Raw genomic sequence first — 21,015 nt, 5'->3', positions numbered from 1 at the left:
ACCGCAGAGAGGAACAAAACCTTTCTCGATTTAGTTCTTCCCTCATTCTCCGCTCCCAAGTGCCGATTGATGACGTTGGTTATTCCATATGTGTTTTTCATCAATTCGAACTTGTCTGTGCAGCGTAGATCCCCGATAGCGAGAGAGAGAGAGAGAGAGAGAGATGATGTGTACGATTCAAAGCAGTATGCAGGCATTTGTCATGCTCTCCGTTGTTGGGTTCAGCTCTGATAATCAACGGGCTTTGTTCCTAGCTTCGTATATTTATTTGTGCAACATGTGGATACTTCTCGATTATCGACGAAATAACTCGAATCTTCCACTCATGTTCAGTTATATATTTGTGAGTGGTAAGTAGCATGACACATTGTGGCTCACTGGATATGGAATGATGCCAGGTGAATTCCCTATATGGTTTTCCACGGCACGAATAAGTTTCTTTATTTATTTCGCTATCAAGAAACCGAAAAAAGAATCGTCCCTCAATAAATTCTAACGCTTATACCGCATCTGCTTATTTCCGGATAGTCGATCGTTGTCCGTTGCGCTCTAGAAATTTCCGAAATCAGAGGTCGTGTGACGATTTCGATGTATCTGTAAGAAGAAAAATAATAAATTGCCGCTCCAAGATCCCAGAAATGCTAATCAGAAAAGAACTTCCGAAAACAGAATTAAAGCTTTTGAAACCGATTCATCGTGGATCTTTCGCAATCCAATACGCTACACTGGTGTTCAATCAACAAGTGATCTATCAGCGAAAAGTGGTTTGGTGCAATTCGCTAGAACGGAAGAATCGGGCCACTCTGAGTGTCAGACGAAGCAAAGTTTCCGGCGATTCTGCCCATTACGTGACTACGCTTATCATCCACAGTTGTAATCGGAAGCTCGGTCACGTGAACAACAAAACTGTCTTGAATGGATCAATACAGCGGTTACAAGTGTCCGAGCTCAGATCGGCTGTTAGGAAGATCACGAAGAAATGAAGGAATGCGAAGGTCACATCCTACTCGACAGGGCAGATCGGGGTCATTCGCAAATCTAGATTCTTCTGACTATGCGCAGTTAAGTCTATTGTGTCCCTTTGAAAAAATACTCGTATCGGGGAATAAAATTTCAAGTAATCAGCCGCCTTGAACTGGCTGCAGAATTTACAAATGCGGTGATGTAATAAAAAAAGGATCCTATGTATGACCCACATATGAGTGACATCTGGGAAAGATTAATATGTTCAGTGGATGTTGTTCAGGCTGCCATGAAGATATCCAAGTGTCCTGATGAAGGAACCTTTTTTCATCCAAACTTTTTAGTTAATTTAGGCTTATTAGCATTTTTAACTATAGCATAGCTAAATATAATCGTTTGCATTTTTGTATCTTCTAATATCGCCTTTTCGGCGTAAGAGTAGGGGAAAAGGGGGGAATTTGAACCACCTAAGCAAATCGTCTCATATTTCCAAACCAATACGGTCTAAATAAAAAATGTCACCTTGAACTCTGAGCTACACTTGTTTTCTCTCAATCAATAATGTTTAATCATTATAAGAAGCTTCAAACTACCAAATATATCATAAAATAAAAACGATGATTTTGAGACATTAAAACTTGATGCGGGGTGATTTGGACCGTCTGTGGGATGATTTAGACCACTGTGTGTTTCATCGAAAAAAACATACTTATATTTAGTATTTTGTAAAATGTTACAATCAGTAACAGTGTTCTGGGATCGATACCAGGTGTCTTGGCCAGATTCCAGAGCAGACAAATTGGATTGAGACCATCTCGAATTCTGCATGGATCATTTCACTGTTTTTCGAGCATTTTCAAACCTTTTCGATACTTGGTCGAAGGAAATGCGCTGCTTTTTTAAACTCCTTCTTCTTCCAACGTTGTCTGCCCATCCTCTTTTTGTAACTCAGCGGCATCTGGAATCAATTAGACCAAAGAAAAGTCTCAAACCTGTAGGACCAATTCACCCCACAGGAACGTGTCCATGCCTCCCCACACAACATGCAAAAATTAAAATGCAATCAATTTCATTCAATGTTATCAAACTTACAGTTTCGCTGCATCAAATTGTTCCTCTTCTGTAGACGAACAGAACTTTACTGCACAATACACGAAAAGCGGGAAAAACTTTAAAACCACGATCGGCAAACTTACATTTTTTGGCAATCAATGTGCTTGTCGTGTTCATGCTACCGTTTCCTTCTACCTGTCCAATTTTACGATAGGTACATACAGTTCAACAATAAAAGGAAATGACATTATAAAAAATCCAAGTTGAGTCGTACTTTGTGAGATAAAGGGGTGGTCCGAATCACCCCGTATGTCCAACTCACCCCGTATTACCCTACTTATTTTGTTCCAGTTCTCACAGTTGGACCATACACAGCGTGACAATATAAGTCTCATCCTTATGCTTTTACTAGCACAAATATTCCGATATTTTTGTTGCATAGCAGCAGAGCGTATGTGAACATAGAGAAGTTTGATCGCCGTCACTTAATGATTGTTGCAAAGACAGCAATAATAATACACAATGATGGTCATTTTGGGGGCCCTCAGTTATGAATTTAGTAAGCGAACACGTAACTACGAAGACCCTCGTAGAAACCCTCAACACTGTCTGCGAAACGAAGTTCTTAGTAAACAGACATCTGCTTACGTATCTTGCATTCGGAGGACAAAAAAAGCACTTACTATTCCTGATCAGGAATTCTGTGTATTATATTCTTGATCAGGAATTCTCCCGATAACGACGCAATCATCTTTCGTCGGCAAATTGGCTGATTTTGGTTTTCTGTAATATCCTGGGTTTCTGTAATCTTCTGGTTTTCTGTGTCGATCGCCAGATGTTCTTCAAATTGTTTCATAACGGCATCAAGAAAGCAATCGCGCTTACTTGGTACTATGGATAGACCCGTAGACCGGTAGTCCTCAACATGACTTGGACTGTACTCGTAGAAGAGCAAAGTGTGTTTGGTGTTGTTGAACGTTAGGTATTGCGTAAGGCGTGGAGTATGAAAGATAGGTGGTGCAGACAGCGGATGAACCATTAATTACATATCATCTGCTGAGAAAACCTATAAAGCGCAAATTGTGCGATTACGGTGGGCTTGGCATGTCATTACAATTTCGGACGATAACCAGATCCGATAAAGAACCGACAGGAATGAAACGAAGAGGAACGCAGCGAGCAAGATGGATCGATCATTTCAACTATAGTCCGAGTACGGCCCGCGGGCCGCTTGTGATCCTGTTGGATCTTCTGTTTTGCCCATCTGATGTTCTTTTGTTTTACACTATTTTGCATGTGCAACCTAAATTTAAAAAAAAATGTTTTTGACGTAGCACTACGTGTTCCTGTAATGGTGCCGAATCATCAAACAGGCAAATAGAAATATCAAATGCAGCGATCGTTCTACTGACATCGTGAAAAGAGAAAATACTGCAATTCAATCTCATCCCGTCTTCAATATATTGAGTGTAAACAATCTTTTCATGATTTCACAACATTCACGATTCATCAGTCATTCAGCTAGCTACCAGACGACAGCGAGGTTTCCCGAATGACCTTTTCCAAGGTCGAGAGTACCGTTAAGTTTTCCAAATTGGCCTTTTTCAAGGCTAGTCATCATCCAGGTCACAGTCTCGCTCCAGTTAGTAGACAGCAGTATTTCTCAATATTAATGTCTGACACAGCTGAAATAGAATGTGCTTCGATATTTTTGCAGCACATCATTTCTGCATCTGTACTGGGGCGTATGTTTGAAATTTCAAGAACAAGAACGTTACGTTTGGGATGCAATGACTTCAGCGTTAAGACCAGTGCTCGCTATGGTCAATCTTAGATTCTCTTTTGCTACCGTCTTGAAGGCACGTGCAATAATTTTCGCCTCAGGATATGCGCGAGGTAAGCATAGTACAGAGCATGCACTGATGGACAGAAGAAAAGCGAATTATTAAATAGGACGTACCGCGTAGGTTTTCCTACCGTCATGTGGGGATTGATTGTGTATGATTGATTCACACATAAGAATTGTTCGTTTTATCCACTGTAAAAAAAAGTTAACGGTAGTGGGGGAAAAAATATGCAATCGTCTCGGGCCGCATTCTGTCTAGCACGATAAAATTATAAATAAAGATCAAAACTTTCAAAACTTTCAACCAAAGAGTTATTAGGGGTACTGATAAGTTTCTTCGGCTTTACGATAGATACCGTAGCTTGATTATTATTCCAGTGAATCAAATTTCCAGATACTCGTTGGAAAGCTACTGTCATTGCGCGTCTTTTTCAGTATATGTCAAAAAATTGAAGCGTAAACAACATAGTTTTTTGCCACTTTGAATACGGCGAATTTCGTACCAACGAGAGTGTTTTTGCGGGGAGTGTTACTTCATTACTTCAATATGAAGAAAAAAGCTGCGGAAAGTCAGTTTTGGTGGAAGTTTATGGTGACCATGCTTCAACTGAGCGAGCGTTTCAGACGTGGTTTGCAAGGTAATTTTGACTTGGAAGACGAAGAACGTTCCGGACCGCCGAAAAAGTTTGAAGATGAAGAATTCAAGATCCATCACAAACGTAACAAGAACTTGCAGCTACACTTGGAGTAGCTCAGCATACCATATCCGATCGTTTAAAAACAATGGGAATGATCCGAAAGATAGGACATTGGGTGCCGTATGAATTGAAGCCACGAGATGTCGAACGCCGTTTTTTACGTGCGAACAACTGCTCCAACGGCATGAAAGATAGAGTTTTTTGCATTGAATCGTTACTGGCGATGAAAAGTGGGTCCATTACGACAATCCTAAACGTCGGGTAACGTATGGATACCCTGGCCATGCATCAACATCAACGGCCGCGCGGAATATTCACGGCCAGAAGGTTATGCTGTCTATTTGGTGGGACCAGCTGGGTGTGGTGCACTATGAGCTGCTACAACCGAATGAAACCATTACGGGGGACCTCTACCGACGACAATTGATGCGTTTGAGCCGTGCACTGGAGGAAAAACGGCCCCAATACGAGCAAAGACACGATAAAGTTATTTTGCAGCACGACAATGCTCGGCCTCATGTCGCGAAGCCGGTCAAAACAAAACAACACTGAAATGGGAGGTCCTATCCCACCCGCCGTATTCTCCAGTCACTGCTCCGTCCGATTACTACCTTTTCGATCGATGCAACATAGTCTGGTTGACCAGCACTTCTCCAATTTTGATGAATTCAAAAATTAGATCGATTCGTGGTTATCCGACAAACCGGCCGATTATTTCCGCAAAGGAATCCGTGAATTGCCAGAAAGATGGGAAAAAGTTGTGACTAGCGATGGGCAATACATTGAATATTAAATTTGTGACCATTTTTGCAGAATAAAGCATTATTTTTTGAAAATAAAAAACTCGGTACATTCAAGAATAATATCGGAAGTAATCAAAAGCAAATTGTTTTTTTATGATTTTGTTTGCTGGAAGAGGGCTTCTGTGAATTCAGGAGCGTGTTCAGATTTATTGGTGCAATGACGTTGATGTTTTTAACTATAGTGGCTTTCTCAGACTCACTTACTAGTGACTTTTTATGATTTTCGTGAATTCGAGCATTGTTTCCGGTTTTAAAGTGACGTGAAAGTGCAAATTCCAATTGAAATGTCAGTTGGATGTCACGAAGAATTTTCATCGGTTTTTGGTCAAATTCTTGTAGGTAAGAAAATTGTACCGCGACGGTTGCTGTCGACGCCGCCGCCCCACCACAAATCCGATTCAGTTCGGATTTTCTGTTGCCGTTCTAAGAGTGCTCGGAAATGTTTTTTTTTTTCCAAGAGATACTGAAAAACTATTTGGATATTTAGTGTTTTAGTTCTGTACAGCGTATTATCGACGAACTTGTCAGTGCTACCAAATGTTGGTACCAAAGAGCTTCATTCTTGAATTTCTATCATGTATGTTTCTCACTGGTTAAAATTTCGTAGTCCTATGTGAAACAATGCGGTTGTGTCCGGGAAGCCACCCTTCTTTATTCCCTTTTTTTTTTGCAAAGCTCGCGACATCCTGCCAAACACGTGTTTGCGGCCCCTCTGAAAAAAGGATGAGTAACACAACGTGGTTGACGAGCTGTAGGCATGGCCTAGGAAAAAAGAGACGACTTCTTCGCAAAGAGCCTTTAATTGAACAGTTATGATGGTTATAAATTTATTGATAAGTTCAAAACTTTGTCGATTACCAGATGATGCAAAAGTAATTATAGAGAGTGCTTCTAGATGCATAGAACTTGAAACAAAACACAAATAAATGGTGTTAAGTCCCATGAATTTGGCTCAATATTATAGATTGTTGTCTATTATTTTTATTTGAATTTATTTGAATGATATCCGACTACTTCGGCTGGCTCGGAGAAAAACAAATCTGGCGATCCAACTTTCGATTTGTCAGCAATGCAATGAAGGCCGTTGACCAGAGACTTCGCATAGAAATATCGCATGATCTTAGAGGCCAATTTACGGGTCCATTATGAAAAATAATTCATTAGCCGAACGTTTCTTTAAAAAAAATCAATTGAGACATGCGCAATGTGACGTGTTCCACCGTTTTGTTGAATTCACTGCACCTCACATGGAGGGTACTCAATTGTATAATTCAATTCGATAATCATGGCCCTGCAGCGGTCACTATTAATCATTACGTTACTGAATATGTTTTTATCGAAAACGGACAAATGATTCAATCGGAAAATGAAGCACACAAAGCCCCATCCTGTGAGCACGGTTTTTGTGAAGAATCTCTATAATTTGCTGACGTTATTCGAACGACCAATTTGATTTTGCGTCAAATTGCGTCAGGGATGTTAGTTCTATCTAAGAAGTGTAAGGTTCCTCCAGGCCTTACGGTATAATTCTTCGTCTTTTGAGACTAGTAACAAATTGAGATATTTTTCTATGTCTTAATATGAACGAAACTCTTGATATTCCAGATCATGTATCATCGAATAAAACAAGAGATATTCAGATATTCCATTCCCTTTCCGGTTGCCGTGTAAAACTCACACTCAGAAAGCAGTTTGAAGTCTGTCTTGACGTAGGTTTCGTCGTACATCACAACGCGAAGAACAACGCTTCCGGAATCGTGATTTGACCGTCTTTTTATTTATCGTCGCCATTTTGAGTCACTTTTTCAGCTCGATGCATTATTGTAGTAGCTTGTTGCTAGTTTCACAGTGACTATTCCAGCGCTGAAGAAAGCAGCAAATCGTCCATTTTCGCGAGGAACGCTTTCCGTACACAGCCCACACCAGATCGAATAAAATCAGAATATAAACATACTGAGAGAACTAGGCAAATATAAAAAATAACCACATATAACAATCGATAAATATCATAGCAGAGTGATATTTAACCGTTTCACAAATACAAAATCAAACAACAATAATCAAATAATAAAATGATATGATAAAATAAAACAGAATCAAACCAACAATGAGCTAACACTAATGGAAAAACTACCAGGCTTCGTAGCAGAAAAATCAAAAATAAGCATAATCAAATTAAGACTATAGAACCCAAACCAGAATAAACAGAGCGCGAGCGTTTTTGAACCTAATGCACAGGACAACTGGCTCTGCATCGAAAATCAAAAACTATCCTATTATTACGACGAAACCAAATTTCAACGAATTCAACTTGTTGTTCCAGAATCATCCTTTTTCCGTTACGCTTGTCATTCGAACATCTGCTTCTTATGATGAGTATTTAATTGACGACTCATCTACAACATAACTGAATATATTTATTTCGTTCTTCGATCTCGATTGATACCATGGTTTTTAATTGCAAACTGTAAATATCAAAAACCTTTTTTTTTTGTTGTTCCATATTGTATACGATGACAAGATGAGAGCAGTAATGAACCACAGACGCGTAAATACTTTTAGTTCGAAATAAGGTTACATGAACTTGACATAGATATACTAAAACACGAGCTGAACAAACAACCGAAACAAAACAAACATGTATTAATGTCTTATATCAACATTTGAACAGTAGCGGTAGCCTAGAGGTATACATTTAACAGAGAACAACCAGTTACTCACATAGCAGAGCATATACAACAGTAAGCATAGTAAAGCGATACTCTTCACAAGCTAAACATAACCCTCTCTCCACGTGTATAAAGGATGAAACAGATATAACCGAACAAACACACTTACACCGGTGGAATCGTTAGTTAAATCGAACAATCAAACCCAGTGTGTATACTTGAGGAACCCTAGGCACATTTTCGTAAATTGTTACATTTCTACTAGCTCGGTCGATTACTTTAGCTAGGTTGATGATACCCAAGACTGTCGGTTCCTGACACCGTTCGAGACAAACCAATCTAAACACAAAACGCAGGCAAACAACACGGTTGACACAGCCGCAAATGACGACTGACGTTTCACCAGCTTTGGTTTATGCTTTCCTTCGTTCTGTTGCGGTACAAAGTAGCTATATAGCACGGTGGCTCTTCTGAGTACCAATGCGAGATGAAAGAAAATAGAATACAAAACAATATTTTATATAAAAGTTGTGATTTTGTGCCAATTATCTTGTAAGCAACGTACTTATATTACTAGTATTGAAATTATATTAAACGATTTTAATAAAAACCAATTGTAGATAAATATTAAATTTATTAAACGAAAAGGGAGTCGATATCAGAATAGACGAATCGTTGTTTATACCCGAATAACTTAATGATACCGTTTTCAAAATAAACTTAATCCGTAAACAATCCTTAATTTGGTGATATTAGTAAAGAGAATAAATGCTATTTTAACGACGGATGCTGTTTAGAGAAATGGAGTGTAAGTTTTCTACTATAAAAAACACAAAGGAAATACTGATATTTATAAGATCGAGAAGAAGCTAGCTTTACTCTTCGAGCTATTTTTTTAGAAAAATTCTTCCATTTTTAAAAGCAAAGCGGGTACGGCGAATTTCAATGATACAGCAAAAGTGTGAACAAAATCGAATTGAAATTAATTATAGTTGTCTTCACATTTTAATCACAAAACAAACTGTGGCAAGTCCTAACACACTTTAAAAAAAAGTTATTTGTAAAGTAAACATTTAAATTTAAACAATCACATTATCAAATCCCTCGTGTATGATATTCATACACTTCGTATTCGATTCTTTTGTTTTTGTTCCGTGCAAACGCGAAGTATTCCAACGGGGATACACAAATGCGTAGATCATCGCGTCGCACCGCTTGAAACCTTCTTGAGATGGGCTTATCCGACAAAGCGTAATGTGTCGAATGGTTAACACACCTTTCTTCAGTTGACTCGTTGATAGCGATTGTTTGTGTTGAACGATTTATGTTACTTTCCCGTCACTAGGTGTTACGTTGATTTTTGTTTGATTTCCCTCGAAATTCCTCCAAAATAATGATCAATATTTTCGGTTTTGTGTGAAGTGTTGCTTTGAAAATATCGTATTGGTGTATAATTTGGATGTAGTGTTTTGGCTTTACTAGAAATTTGAGGCTTGAGGCTGGAAAAGACGAGCGATCTGTTTTCCAAATTATACCGTATTGTTATTCAGGTTCTTGTCCTTTATAATTTGCCTTTGATTTGTAGTATTGTGAAAAAGTGCTTTGATTATTAATAATTCAGAAAAAAGAAATCTATAAAAGAGTATATATAAAATTGTACATAAATGAAAGATTGCATGAAATTTTTAGACAGACATTGTACCGATGTGTGAAAGGCGAGAGTAATTGAAGTAGCAGAGATAGTGTAGAAAACATTTTGACCCACGAAATGATCATTGCGTACGAAGATAAGGGTTTCAGTATTTGACTTTTAGCAGCGGGATTTTTTTCAATAATAGCTAAAAATTGACATACTATGATGTTATTGAAAAACAACTAATCTTCGTCTAAGACGTTACCAAACATGAGCCAACTGTACAATCTTATTTCAATGTATGATTTGAATAAAAATTTGATCGTTGAATTACAAGATAATTTGGGGATACACTATCTATTAACGGCCAACAATTATCAATAAACATTGATCATTAAAAAACGCCATAATAACACTATTCAAAAAATGCAATATTACACAAAATGAGTCGCATTTCATAATAATATTGTTCGAATGTATCATTTATACTTCGGATGCTCCAAAGTTGTTGTCATCTTGTTTTATCCTGAGAAAATATAGAGGGTTTCATCCAAGACATAACCGATTTCTTGACGTAAGTCTATGGATTAATTATTTGATCCAAAATTTTTTTTTATTTCCCCGAAATGAAACAATCTATTTGATAATTAACATTTTTGTCGAATTTTTTACTCGCCCTGAAAAGAGCCGATGATTTCCGGGATATGTTGTTTGGGACTCACCAAAAGCCAAATTCAATCGTAGTTGATTCAACATAAACACGATGATCTCGACGTTGTCCGGTTTCTTACAATGATGTTAAGAAAAACAACCAGAGGTCCTAGAATTCACACGAAACAGAACCGAAAGCCCCAGATAAATTTATCGATGCGTTTATCTAAAACCTGCGCGAATATCATATAACGATTGGCGGCGACAGACACATGCAATTGGAATATCTAAAATAATTCTTTCGTAGCCATTAAAATGGGCAATTTGAAAATTTCTGAAGTTGAATTATAGCCTCGAGGAAGGCTGTTGACTATTGGATGGAAATCGCAAACGCATCTGTTTATGCTCTCAGCCGGTTCAGTTTATACTAGAGTGGAGCTTAAATTGTAATTTTTTTCCTATTCCTTTGCGTACTTTGTGTCAGTACAAACTCTGTACTAAGCATGCATTGTTCCCGGGACCTCTAGCAAATCACAATTCTTTTAAATTGGTCAAATCTACCCGCTGGGCAATTACTACTTTCATACGCTTCAATTGTTGGCAGTACATATCCGATTCATTGGTTTGATCGTAGGAGAGCCTGTCGATTCCACCGGATACTCAGTAAAACCTTACTGCCCGTCAATCCTGGCTTTGTAATCTCGCCGAGTTCTACAATTCTGCTTGACGTTATCGCAAGCGACCCACAATTCGTCTCCGGTCACGAACTGATTGCGCAAATAGAGATCCAGTCCATGAGGTTTGAGTGCGTTAATCCGTAAATCTATCCATCGAGCTTCTTTTTGACGTAGACTACGTTTTACATTAAAGGTGTCAAATCATAAAACAGGTCACGTTTTTATGAAATAAAGTTAATGTTGATAACTATTTTTGCTGCGAACGGATTTTAACGATTTTCATACCAATCGAATCGGAAATTTTCTAAGATTTGTTTGATATGCTATAATTACAATCCCATAGTCTGTATATGGTTTAAGTTGATGAAAATTGGAAGCATTCCCATTTCCCCATACATTTGTTCTGTCCATTTGTGTGCTTTCCCGAACAGAGCTGACAATAACAGGCAACTTATGCAGCAGCTAGAATAGAAACAACGAAGGGGGATAGGGAAAAGAGAATATTTGCGAAGTAAACTCCACCCTTACATAGTGAGTAAGCTGTCGCTAGCGTATAAGTATTGCATCTCCTCTGAGGAAAATTCTCAGAATCTTTCTGTGCCCGAAACATCAAAGGACGCTTATTCTGCTCGTTCGTGTTTTATGCTTCCCATCGAGCTGTGAACGCCAGCGAATATTCACTTGAAGTTTATCGCTGCAACTGTGTGCATCTGTTAGACGCGTGTTTGATGCTTGCTGTATGGCGATGCACGGAAGATGCCTCACGTTAAATACTCAATGCAATGCGTGCATTGATATAAAAAAACACATTGCGACATATGAACAATTAGTGTATTGTTCTCGCAAAGGCAAGAAAGAATGATTCTCGAAATGATTCTACAAAGCCACGCAAGCCATTAAACCCTTTCAGGGTTCCCGGAACTTTTTACTGAAGAGTTATTTATGAACTTTCGACGTAATATTCTCATCTGAGACGTTTGATAGGTGCCTCAAGCACTTAAATACATCTTTCGGGTGCGTATCCGTTTGGAAGAAATTACAGATAGAATTATTCCACCTATTAAAATTTATTCACGAAAGTGAAAAAGTATTCAATTCATAGGAATATATTCGACAATTCACTGTGTTCACCTTGGTCTTAGGCTTGATTTGGGAGATTCCTCCCATTTAGATTTAAAATTTAAAAATATCATTTTAGTATCGCTAAAATAATGAAAGTTCGTTTGTTACTATGAAGGTGAGAGAGAGAGAGAAAATTGCACACAAATATATCACTTGCCTACCATCATGTTCTGTACAGTACAGTCAGAAACGCTCAACCAGTGCCCAACACTTTCCACCGTTTGTTTTGCTAACGTTGTTCAGGGCTGTTTCAGTGCAGTGACATGAAGTGAAATGTGTCCGAAACAAGACTCGGGTTTTCTGGCGTCTTATGACTGACAACAATCGATTCTGTAGGCATTCTTGCTCATAAATGTCTGCTGATAATAGATTTTCAGCATTCTTGCTTCCGTTCGACAGTCAAACGCTGATCAAACGCTTTACACATGCACAACAACAAGTGTTTTGATCTTTTAGTTCTTTGACGAAATCGCTTACCAATTTTGTAGTCGAACAAAACATTTTCTCACGAATTTTGTCGTTTTGACACTTTTTATGTAAAATTTCAGCAAAAAAGATAGATGTGGGCATGCTCTTCAGCATTTTCGTGGCATTGGGGATCAGCTGCTTCTCCAGTTTAACCACTATTGAAATAGATCCACCGTTTTAGATTCGCCCAAAAATTTTCTATCGGTCGCAGCAGTAGGACGTTGGAAGACAATGTAGACTTCGCTACAACGTTTATCATCAGCCGGTCAAACTCTTCCAGTTATCTCTTGACATGATGAGCCGAGGCGGGGTTCACCCAAAAGATCACACCGTGCTTTGCGTGATGTCATCCAGCGGCTGAATACGAAATGCTTTTCCCCCGAAACTAGAGCTAAAATCACAAACCCGTCGCGGAGGACAGAGTCCTTGGGCAAATAACCCACGGTAACCGAAATAAACGAAATAAACCATTACGGAAATCTAATTTAGCAGAATATCGACTGATTGCACGGCAACGACTTTTGGCATGAGAAAACGGACACGAATTGGAACATGGAATGTTTTGACCCTGACACAATAGAGTAATGGCCAGCGAGACGAGGCGCATGAAGCTCGAGATCCTGGGGCTAAGTGAAGTCCATTGGCAGAACTTTGGAGATCACCGGCTACCTACAGGACAGATACTACTGTACTCTGACATACGTGGTGACAATGCACAACCACACCAACGTGGAGTTGGTTTCCTGCTCAGTAGGAGCCTATAGGCAGCAGGGTAATCGTAGCCAGATTCAAGACATAGGTGTGGAACGTTACAAGCAGGGGACGCCACGATCTAAGCTAGATGAGCGAAAACGACGAACTGTTTGTAGAGTTTTATGGCAACAACGACATGGTGATTGGGAGCACGCTCTTTCCCTATCGACCACGCACACGAAGACACGTAGGTCTCAAGTGACGGTTACACTGAGAACCAAATCGGCCACATCTGTTTAGATGGAGCTTGCTTGATGTGCGGAATGGCAGCAGCAATGTGCTGAATGGAAGCAGCAATCAAAAGTATGATATCCAACAGAGCTCCGGGGTCGATCGTACATCAGCCGAGATGCTCAAAACTGACCCACACTTTTCGCAGAAATCTTGCATTACTTATTCGTAAATATCTGGGAAACCGCAATATTTCCGACCGACTGGAGGAAGGTCCCAAAGAAAGGGGACCTGTCAGAGTGCGACAACTGGCGAGGCATCATGCTGCTGTGCGTTGTTCTTAAAGTCCTATGCAAGGTAATCCTCAACCCGGTCGAGGAGAAGATAGATGCGACGTTCCAACGGCAGTAGGTGGGATTGAGAACTGGTAGGGCCTGTAACGACCTCACTGTTACGCTGCGCATCATTATCGAACAGACCAATGAATTCCGGGAGTCCCTTTACCTGGTGTTCATCCATTACGAGAAATCTTTCGACCACCCCATCCACGATACCTCTGGAGCGCCCTGAGACGCAAGTGAGTCCCGGATTAACTAGTCAACCTAGTATCAGCGCAGTCCGGAAGTCTTTGCGTGCAGAGCCTTGCACAACGGGGTCTTGTCCGACCCAATCTGGGCTGCGGCTGGTGTTTGGCAAGGCTGTTTACTTTCACTATTACAATTCCTTATCGTTATCGACGATGCCAACCATGGTGGCACTATCGGTCGTGAACCGAACCGTGGGCTTCTTTGGAAGCCTATCAAGACGGAGCACCTCAACGACTTTGCTTCTGCTGACGACATTGCACTAGTATCGACGATACGCTCTGATACGGTTGACGACCTGATCACATGCTCTTCCGCGGCTGGCCGGAGAATTAATGTCAGCAAGACAAAAGCTTTCGATGTCAATACGGTCACGTCTTTCAGATTTACAGTAGCTGGGCAAGCAGTGGAAAGGTTCAAGAAATTTACAATATCTTTGCAGCCGGTTTGTATCAGATGACGGGACCAGCATCGATATATAAATGTATGTCAACAAGGTGATTGCGTCCTATACGTGTTTAAGGATGGCATGGTCGTCAAACCAGATCAGTCACCACACTAAAATCCAGATCTTTAATTCCAACGTAGTATCAGGGCTGCTTTACGTTGGTGAGACGTGGAGCGTATCAGCAGAGAACCCGCGGAATCTACAGGTCCTCGAGAACCGATGCATGAGGTATATAGTACGGGCCTAGTGGCCAGACAACTGGATCTCGAATGATGAGCTCCATCATCATTGCCAACAGACGCCTAAATTAACAGATATCCAGAAGCGTAAGTGGTGGTGGGTCAACTGCACATCACGGAAGAGTTGCAATGAAATCTGTAGACAAGCATTAGACTGGAACACGCAAGGACATCGACGCAGAGGCAGACTCATAGGGTTCCTGTTAACAGACGAGATAAGAGGAGTCGACCCAAATTTAACCTAGACATGGGTCAGCGTGGAACGCACCAACAATAAGTACATAAGATCACCCCGAGCCCTGAAGGAAAGAACAACGACTTTTACATCTCTTCCCGTTTATCGTCAGCCACAAAAGGACCTTCTTCTGAAACCGGTTGTGGGAGATATGTTTGACGCCATCGCTTACCTCCTTGGGTGGGAAGGAAAGTATCCGGTCCCCTGCCAATCTTTGCCGTCCAGCGTCCAGTAGGACTCGTCATCCATTATGACTACAAAGTCGCGCTACGCCGGGGAAAATGTTTTTCGTCAGCACCTTCAGCTGTAGCTTCTGGGCGATTGCCTGCTACTCAGACACGACCGGCCTCGACTGACGATTCCGTATAGAAATGGTGTGGGACCATGAAGCTATCTTGGTCTTCCTCTTCAGCTTCTACTGCATTTCACAGTCGCGCAGCCCCGTCGGGCAGCCAGAACCAGGCTTCTATTCAACGTTCCCGGCTTTTTCCAGAAAACACAGGATGTTATAAATGTCGGATCGGCTTTATCCAGGGGAAATGAAGTGCCTCACGATGTCCAACTGTTCCGCTTCGAGGTGGAGCTGGGCGTGCTTTACTATTTTCACCACTGCTGCTACGAATTAATTGATAAGGGCGTCGATGCATTTTGCAGAAGTCCTCATAAACGTAGGATTCAAGGAGATTGCCCATTGAATTATCTTTTGTAGTTCAAGTCCTTCTTTTAATGCATACGTTACCCTGACGTTATAAGCCCTCCAATAGTATAGATATGTCATAGAGAGGCTCCACGAGTTACATACATAACTTGTGCTGCTATGGCTGCGTCAATGGTACCCTGGTTCCTGCAGTCAAACGTCTTTTTCTTGCAAACTTTCTGCTCTCCTGCGAGGATTTCATACTGTTCACAGTGACCGGAAATTTGGCAGTTATGGTGCTGCTTAACATTTTGTACAGACTCGATAAGTATTCCATCGGCCTGTGGTTTAATGAGTTCAATGTGACATTTGCATATTTGCTCTTCGTAATGTTGTACTGGGGACTCCCTAATATCAACCAAGAAGTTCGTCACATTGTTATTATCTCTGTACATCGGGTTTAGACTTGAGCGTTCCATCACCACAGGATTCCCCTGGTAAAATGAAACCCAGTAAGAGAGAACATTATTTTTTTAATGCATGAATCTCAGTAGAAATGAGCCTATAGTGTTTGTCGGAAACGGTTTTTAAAATCATATCATTTGTTCAGTATAATTTCCCCCACTGAACCTATGAAATAAAACAATGCGGTTTTATGACTTGAAACAGTTAGTATGTATTTTCAAGTACAATTCATGATTTTCTAGAAAAAAAATATGTCTCGACGACGAAGGGGTTAACGAGATTTTGAAAAAAAAAACGTAGCTGCTGTCATGAAAGACCACGGTTGGATTTGAAATCAACCTTGAAAATTTTGGTAATTTAAATTTTCACTCTCTGTCACTTGGTCCACTCTGTCTGCACAAGATATAATAAAATATTCGAGCAAACTTTCTTTAACTATTAATTGTCTGAGAAGCATATACATTAAAACACAATTAATACGAATTACTTTCCCGTGTTAAATGAAGGTTAAAGAGAAGAATCTTATGATGATTCTTCTTCTTCTTCTTCTTAAATGTCACTAAAGGTCCTAGAGGAACTTCGCCGTCTCAACGTAGTATTACTTGCGTCATTTTGATTGGTACTTAGTTGAGATGTCTATACCAAATATAACACGCCTTGAATGCATTCTCAGTGGCGAGCTCTAGAGAATACGCGTGACAACAGTGCAAGACGGAGGAAACTTTTTTATCGAAAAATTCCCCCGACCAGAACGGGAATCGAACCCGAACTCCCGGCATGTTAGGTTTGACGCTAACCTCTCGGCCACGGAACAGATCTTCTGATGCTCAGAAATCAAATATTCGCTCTCTAATCGCTATGATCATATGCACTTGGTCCACTCGGACTGCATACTATTATCAGTTTTTTTTCTGATGAGTGAAAGTAAATTTATGTCAAAACCTGGCTGTTGGCAACATAAGTGTGATCTGATAATCGTAGAATGTAGGTCAAGAAGTTCTTGACTGTTTGCTACTATTAACTATTTTTTCCTTGTTTCTTTCACCTAGTCCGTTCTGACTGAACACCGATTCCGTAGCAGACCCTGCCATGGGGAATGTTCAGTGAAAACGTGATGAAAGATTTCAAACTTTTCATTGAATAATGAGTGAAAATTTTGGATTTGAGTCACCGACTTTAAACTGGTTTAGTAGACATAGATGTACTTAGATTGAGAATGATTCCATGGTCTTTGGTTCTTGGTAGGGTTGCTGTGGAAGGAAAGATTAAATTGGTCAAGGAGTGTAGTAGTCGGTTTGCTCTCAGTAGCAGTGAGACATCTTCACGATCTTTATGGTTAAGTCTAAGCTTAGTTCACACAAAGACTGATGGCTCTGACCATAGACGGGAACGGCGGATGCGGAGGAGACCCCAATGATGATACCTTAAGAATTCAAGAGTTCTGGTCTTGAAAAAGACCGTTTTGATTCTACTCTTCTGGAGGATTGAAAACACTTAGAATACTTCTTCTAAATGTTGGACTTGGAAATAGTGTATGGTATAGTAGGGATCTATTTGCATGTTATTATATCTTCGTTTGTATTCCTAACTTTTATGCAGTGCTTTGGTTATGCTGCTGTTTATTATTGTGTCATGCATCACACATTGCATTGTTGGTGGGAAGGGAATTGTTTGGATGGGAATAAGAATGGAGATGAAAATGAAATACTCCATTAGGGCTGATAGCAAAAGTTTGAATCCTACCGAGTTTCTGGATGGTAAAGCCTTCCACAAAGTCACCGGATCTTTCGGATATTCCATTTAAAAGAGACAGGAGGATGATTTTTTTCCGATTAGAGAAGAAGATAGCCTACATCATCAGGACGGGGGACGTATCTTGTACTCTATACTCTATAAATAGACAACTCTAGCGTGGCGATGCTCACAGGTATCGCCTCTAAAGCTTGTGGCTTTCGATAACCGTGGGAAGTCCAGGTTGGGTTTTGTTTTTGAATTTCATTACGAGGGCTGCTCCGTAAGTTTTGCGAATAGTAAGGAAAAACGGTAACGGTAACGGTAATTATTTGGTCGACCACCCAAAATCATTTTCGATTATGAAGCCTCTAGGAAGCCGTCATCGAACCCAAGGAGTCGATATCAACCACTCTGAGAGCCCCTGCCTTAGAATATACCTCTAAGCAGCTTGGCACCTTGAGAAAAAACCTTCATTCTTCAAACTGTTAAACTTGAAATGTCCCACTTGGGAAGTGTTGATGCACATACGAAAAGTATTGTATTTATACTCACATACTGGTAAAAATAGGCGTTCAAACCAGAGGAAATACAAATCAAATTTCGTTTGATGTTATGTTTAGTCATCAACGTTTCACTAGCATTTTCCCATACGATGATCAACGATTTCTTGTTGAGACATATGTTCTCGTTCGAAGGAACCGACTCGAACACAATGTTACGTTATGTTCAAATTTGCTCGAAAATCTACTACTGCTTTATTCGTTTCACTCGTTATGAGCTCGCTTCGAGATCCATAATGGCAAAAGTGGTCTAAGCGAACAAAAATCACACGTTTCGAGGAGCGAAATGCCAGTTTTCCAATCTGTTTATTTTTCACAAAGTTATACTCGCTAAAGAAATGAGCTGAAATGTAATAACTTTCTCTAACTTACAAAGCATTTTGATTTTTAATTTTTTGATTCGGATTTTCGCTCTGAGGGAGCTATTTGTAAACCAACAGAAAGTATGCAAATATCGAACTGTTTTGTCATGCTGTGTACTCCTGTGATCGTATTGTAGATGTTCGATACGAATATTCACAATGCTCAGTGATCATTCAAATGCACTGAGACCTTTTTTGTGCCTCTAATTAAAACTTAGCTCACCTTTCTGTCGCATTTACAATTAAAAAAATGCATTTTCAATCAGTCGCAGGAAGTCGCAGGATAATCAATCAATGAAATTGTGTAGGAACCGATTTCGAGATAGTCAAAGAGCTAATCAATCAACTTATGTGTCCTACTTCCTGTGTTTGTGCGGGCTTGTAGTGTCTTTCAATGTTAGAGTGCGTTCCCACTGGCAAGAAATCACAAATTAAGGTGAACCACAGTTTGTTTACATGCGTTTCAATTGCAGAATATGTTCCCACAAGGATTAGATTTTACTTTTACGAATAAATCACCAAAAAAAAACATTAATGAGCGAATGATGAATTTTAAACTGAAATAATTATTTTATTTCTTTTTCAAGGCGCTGTGTTTACCTTGAATTTCCCTAAATTTTTCCATCAAGAAGAAGGAAGGGTATACTTATTCGTTCGTAACATTCCAACCTAATATCAATTTTTTGGGATAGAAATCATTCCGCGTAGCTGTCCTTGATACATTGAAGGTACATTGTGTTACATCTTTATTAGATAATTCAGCAAAAACAAGGTACAATATGATCCGTAACATCGTCAATAGAAAGCTCGTTCGTAGTATAGATTTTTCCCGTAGTTCAGCCATGTTTTCTAGTTAATATTTTGACCGTCATTTTTTTGTTTGTATAACGTGTGTGTTACACCGTTTGATCAGAGAGAAAGGAGAATGAAACTTTTTTAAAAAATGGAAGAATACTGCAGCTGCAGCGATGCATTTCAAAACATATATACGAACAAAAATATTTATGCAATCGTGATTTAAAATCGTTAGATTAACAGGTGAACTTTATTAAAATTGAACTAAATAATTGGCATGAATGATAAACACAAAGATAAGCACAATTTCACGATTTTTATTACGAAGCGAACACATTATATCATATAATATTATTATGATAATTTCAATCTTTATGGTTTATTCTCATTTATCCTTTCAGTTGTTTCAATTTTTGTTACGTTCAATCATAATTATGCTACTCGGAAGCATTTCAAATCGCCTCCGTTGCCCTGTTCCCGTTATCTTATAACCTCATGCCTCTTATCCGATTGGACTTATCCACAAAGCAAATTGATTAAATCTGGCCATTTTTTACTTTTTTCTCTTGTTTAATTGTAGGATCCCCGGTGTGGAAGCCTAGAGACATGATTAGTTTAGGTGATGCCCAGTCTTCTTCGAGCGCACGTAAAGATGATTCAAACAAGTAAACAGATTAAACAGAAATTGGTCGTGCAAATTGTAGACAGAGAAAAGGCTTCGAATCATTCCGCTGAGCCCTGTCAGGGGGCGAATCTGAATCGCTAGGAGCAGCACAAAATCCAACCCAACAGCATACTCAAGCATACTTTAGTATCGATGGGTACAGGGTGGGGCCTTTTTTCTGACTGCCGCGTTAAAGTTTGCCGATTTTTTGTGTAATACTCATCCTCCAACGCAAAAACACGAATACGCAGACAGATTGTTAAGGAGTGATTGAGGATCTGTTGCTTTATTTTTATCTAATCTTTCTTTGCTAAACTCGTTTCCTGGAAATTTTCCAAGTGGCAAAAGGGAAACCACACAATTTATATTATGTGAAACTTTTCGCATTCTCATGTGACTGAGCGAGAAGGAGCCAAACAAAATGTGAAAGTTTTCTGGCACTAGTAATAAAATACTGCAAATTATATTGAAGATATTAGTAAAGTGAATTTTTAATAAGAAAAAAGCAGAACTTAGTGATAATTTCTTATTACATGAAATAGTTAAGAATGATCTAGTTTATGATAATTACTATTATTATTAAAAAGAAGAGAACAAAGATAACAATATCCACAGAGATACACCTACACATTGGCAGAAATAGTAGCCTGATTCTTTAATATGAATGTCAGTTGAAAAATGTATTCAGAGACAATTTAATAGATAATACCGTTTATTCTTAATTTGTACCCCTGATACTTTCAAAGCATTCAGAAAGTAAATGAAACATTGCAGCTATATTAGCA

At 39.4% G+C, this 21,015-nt stretch overlaps 1 protein-coding gene across 3 annotated transcripts in view; it reads left to right on the top strand.

Annotated features, from left to right (window-relative positions):
• LOC129769558 (protein still life, isoform SIF type 1) overlaps positions 1-20,809 on the top strand; it is a 371,458-nt gene extending 350,649 nt beyond the window's left edge. For all 3 annotated transcript variants that reach the window (XM_055771901.1, XM_055771904.1, XM_055771902.1), the window contains one exon: positions 20,147-20,809. In XM_055771901.1, coding sequence (XP_055627876.1) covers positions 20,147-20,235 — 89 coding nt within the window. In that variant the 3' untranslated portion in view covers positions 20,236-20,809. The remainder of the gene's footprint in view (positions 1-20,146) is intronic.
• Positions 20,810-21,015: the final 206 nt, after the last annotated feature.

The sequence above is a fragment of the Toxorhynchites rutilus genome, chromosome 2 (assembly GCF_029784135.1).
Source record: "Toxorhynchites rutilus septentrionalis strain SRP chromosome 2, ASM2978413v1, whole genome shotgun sequence".
NCBI lineage: Eukaryota > Metazoa > Arthropoda > Insecta > Diptera > Culicidae > Toxorhynchites > Toxorhynchites rutilus.
This window is presented reverse-complemented; position numbering and strand designations above follow the sequence as displayed.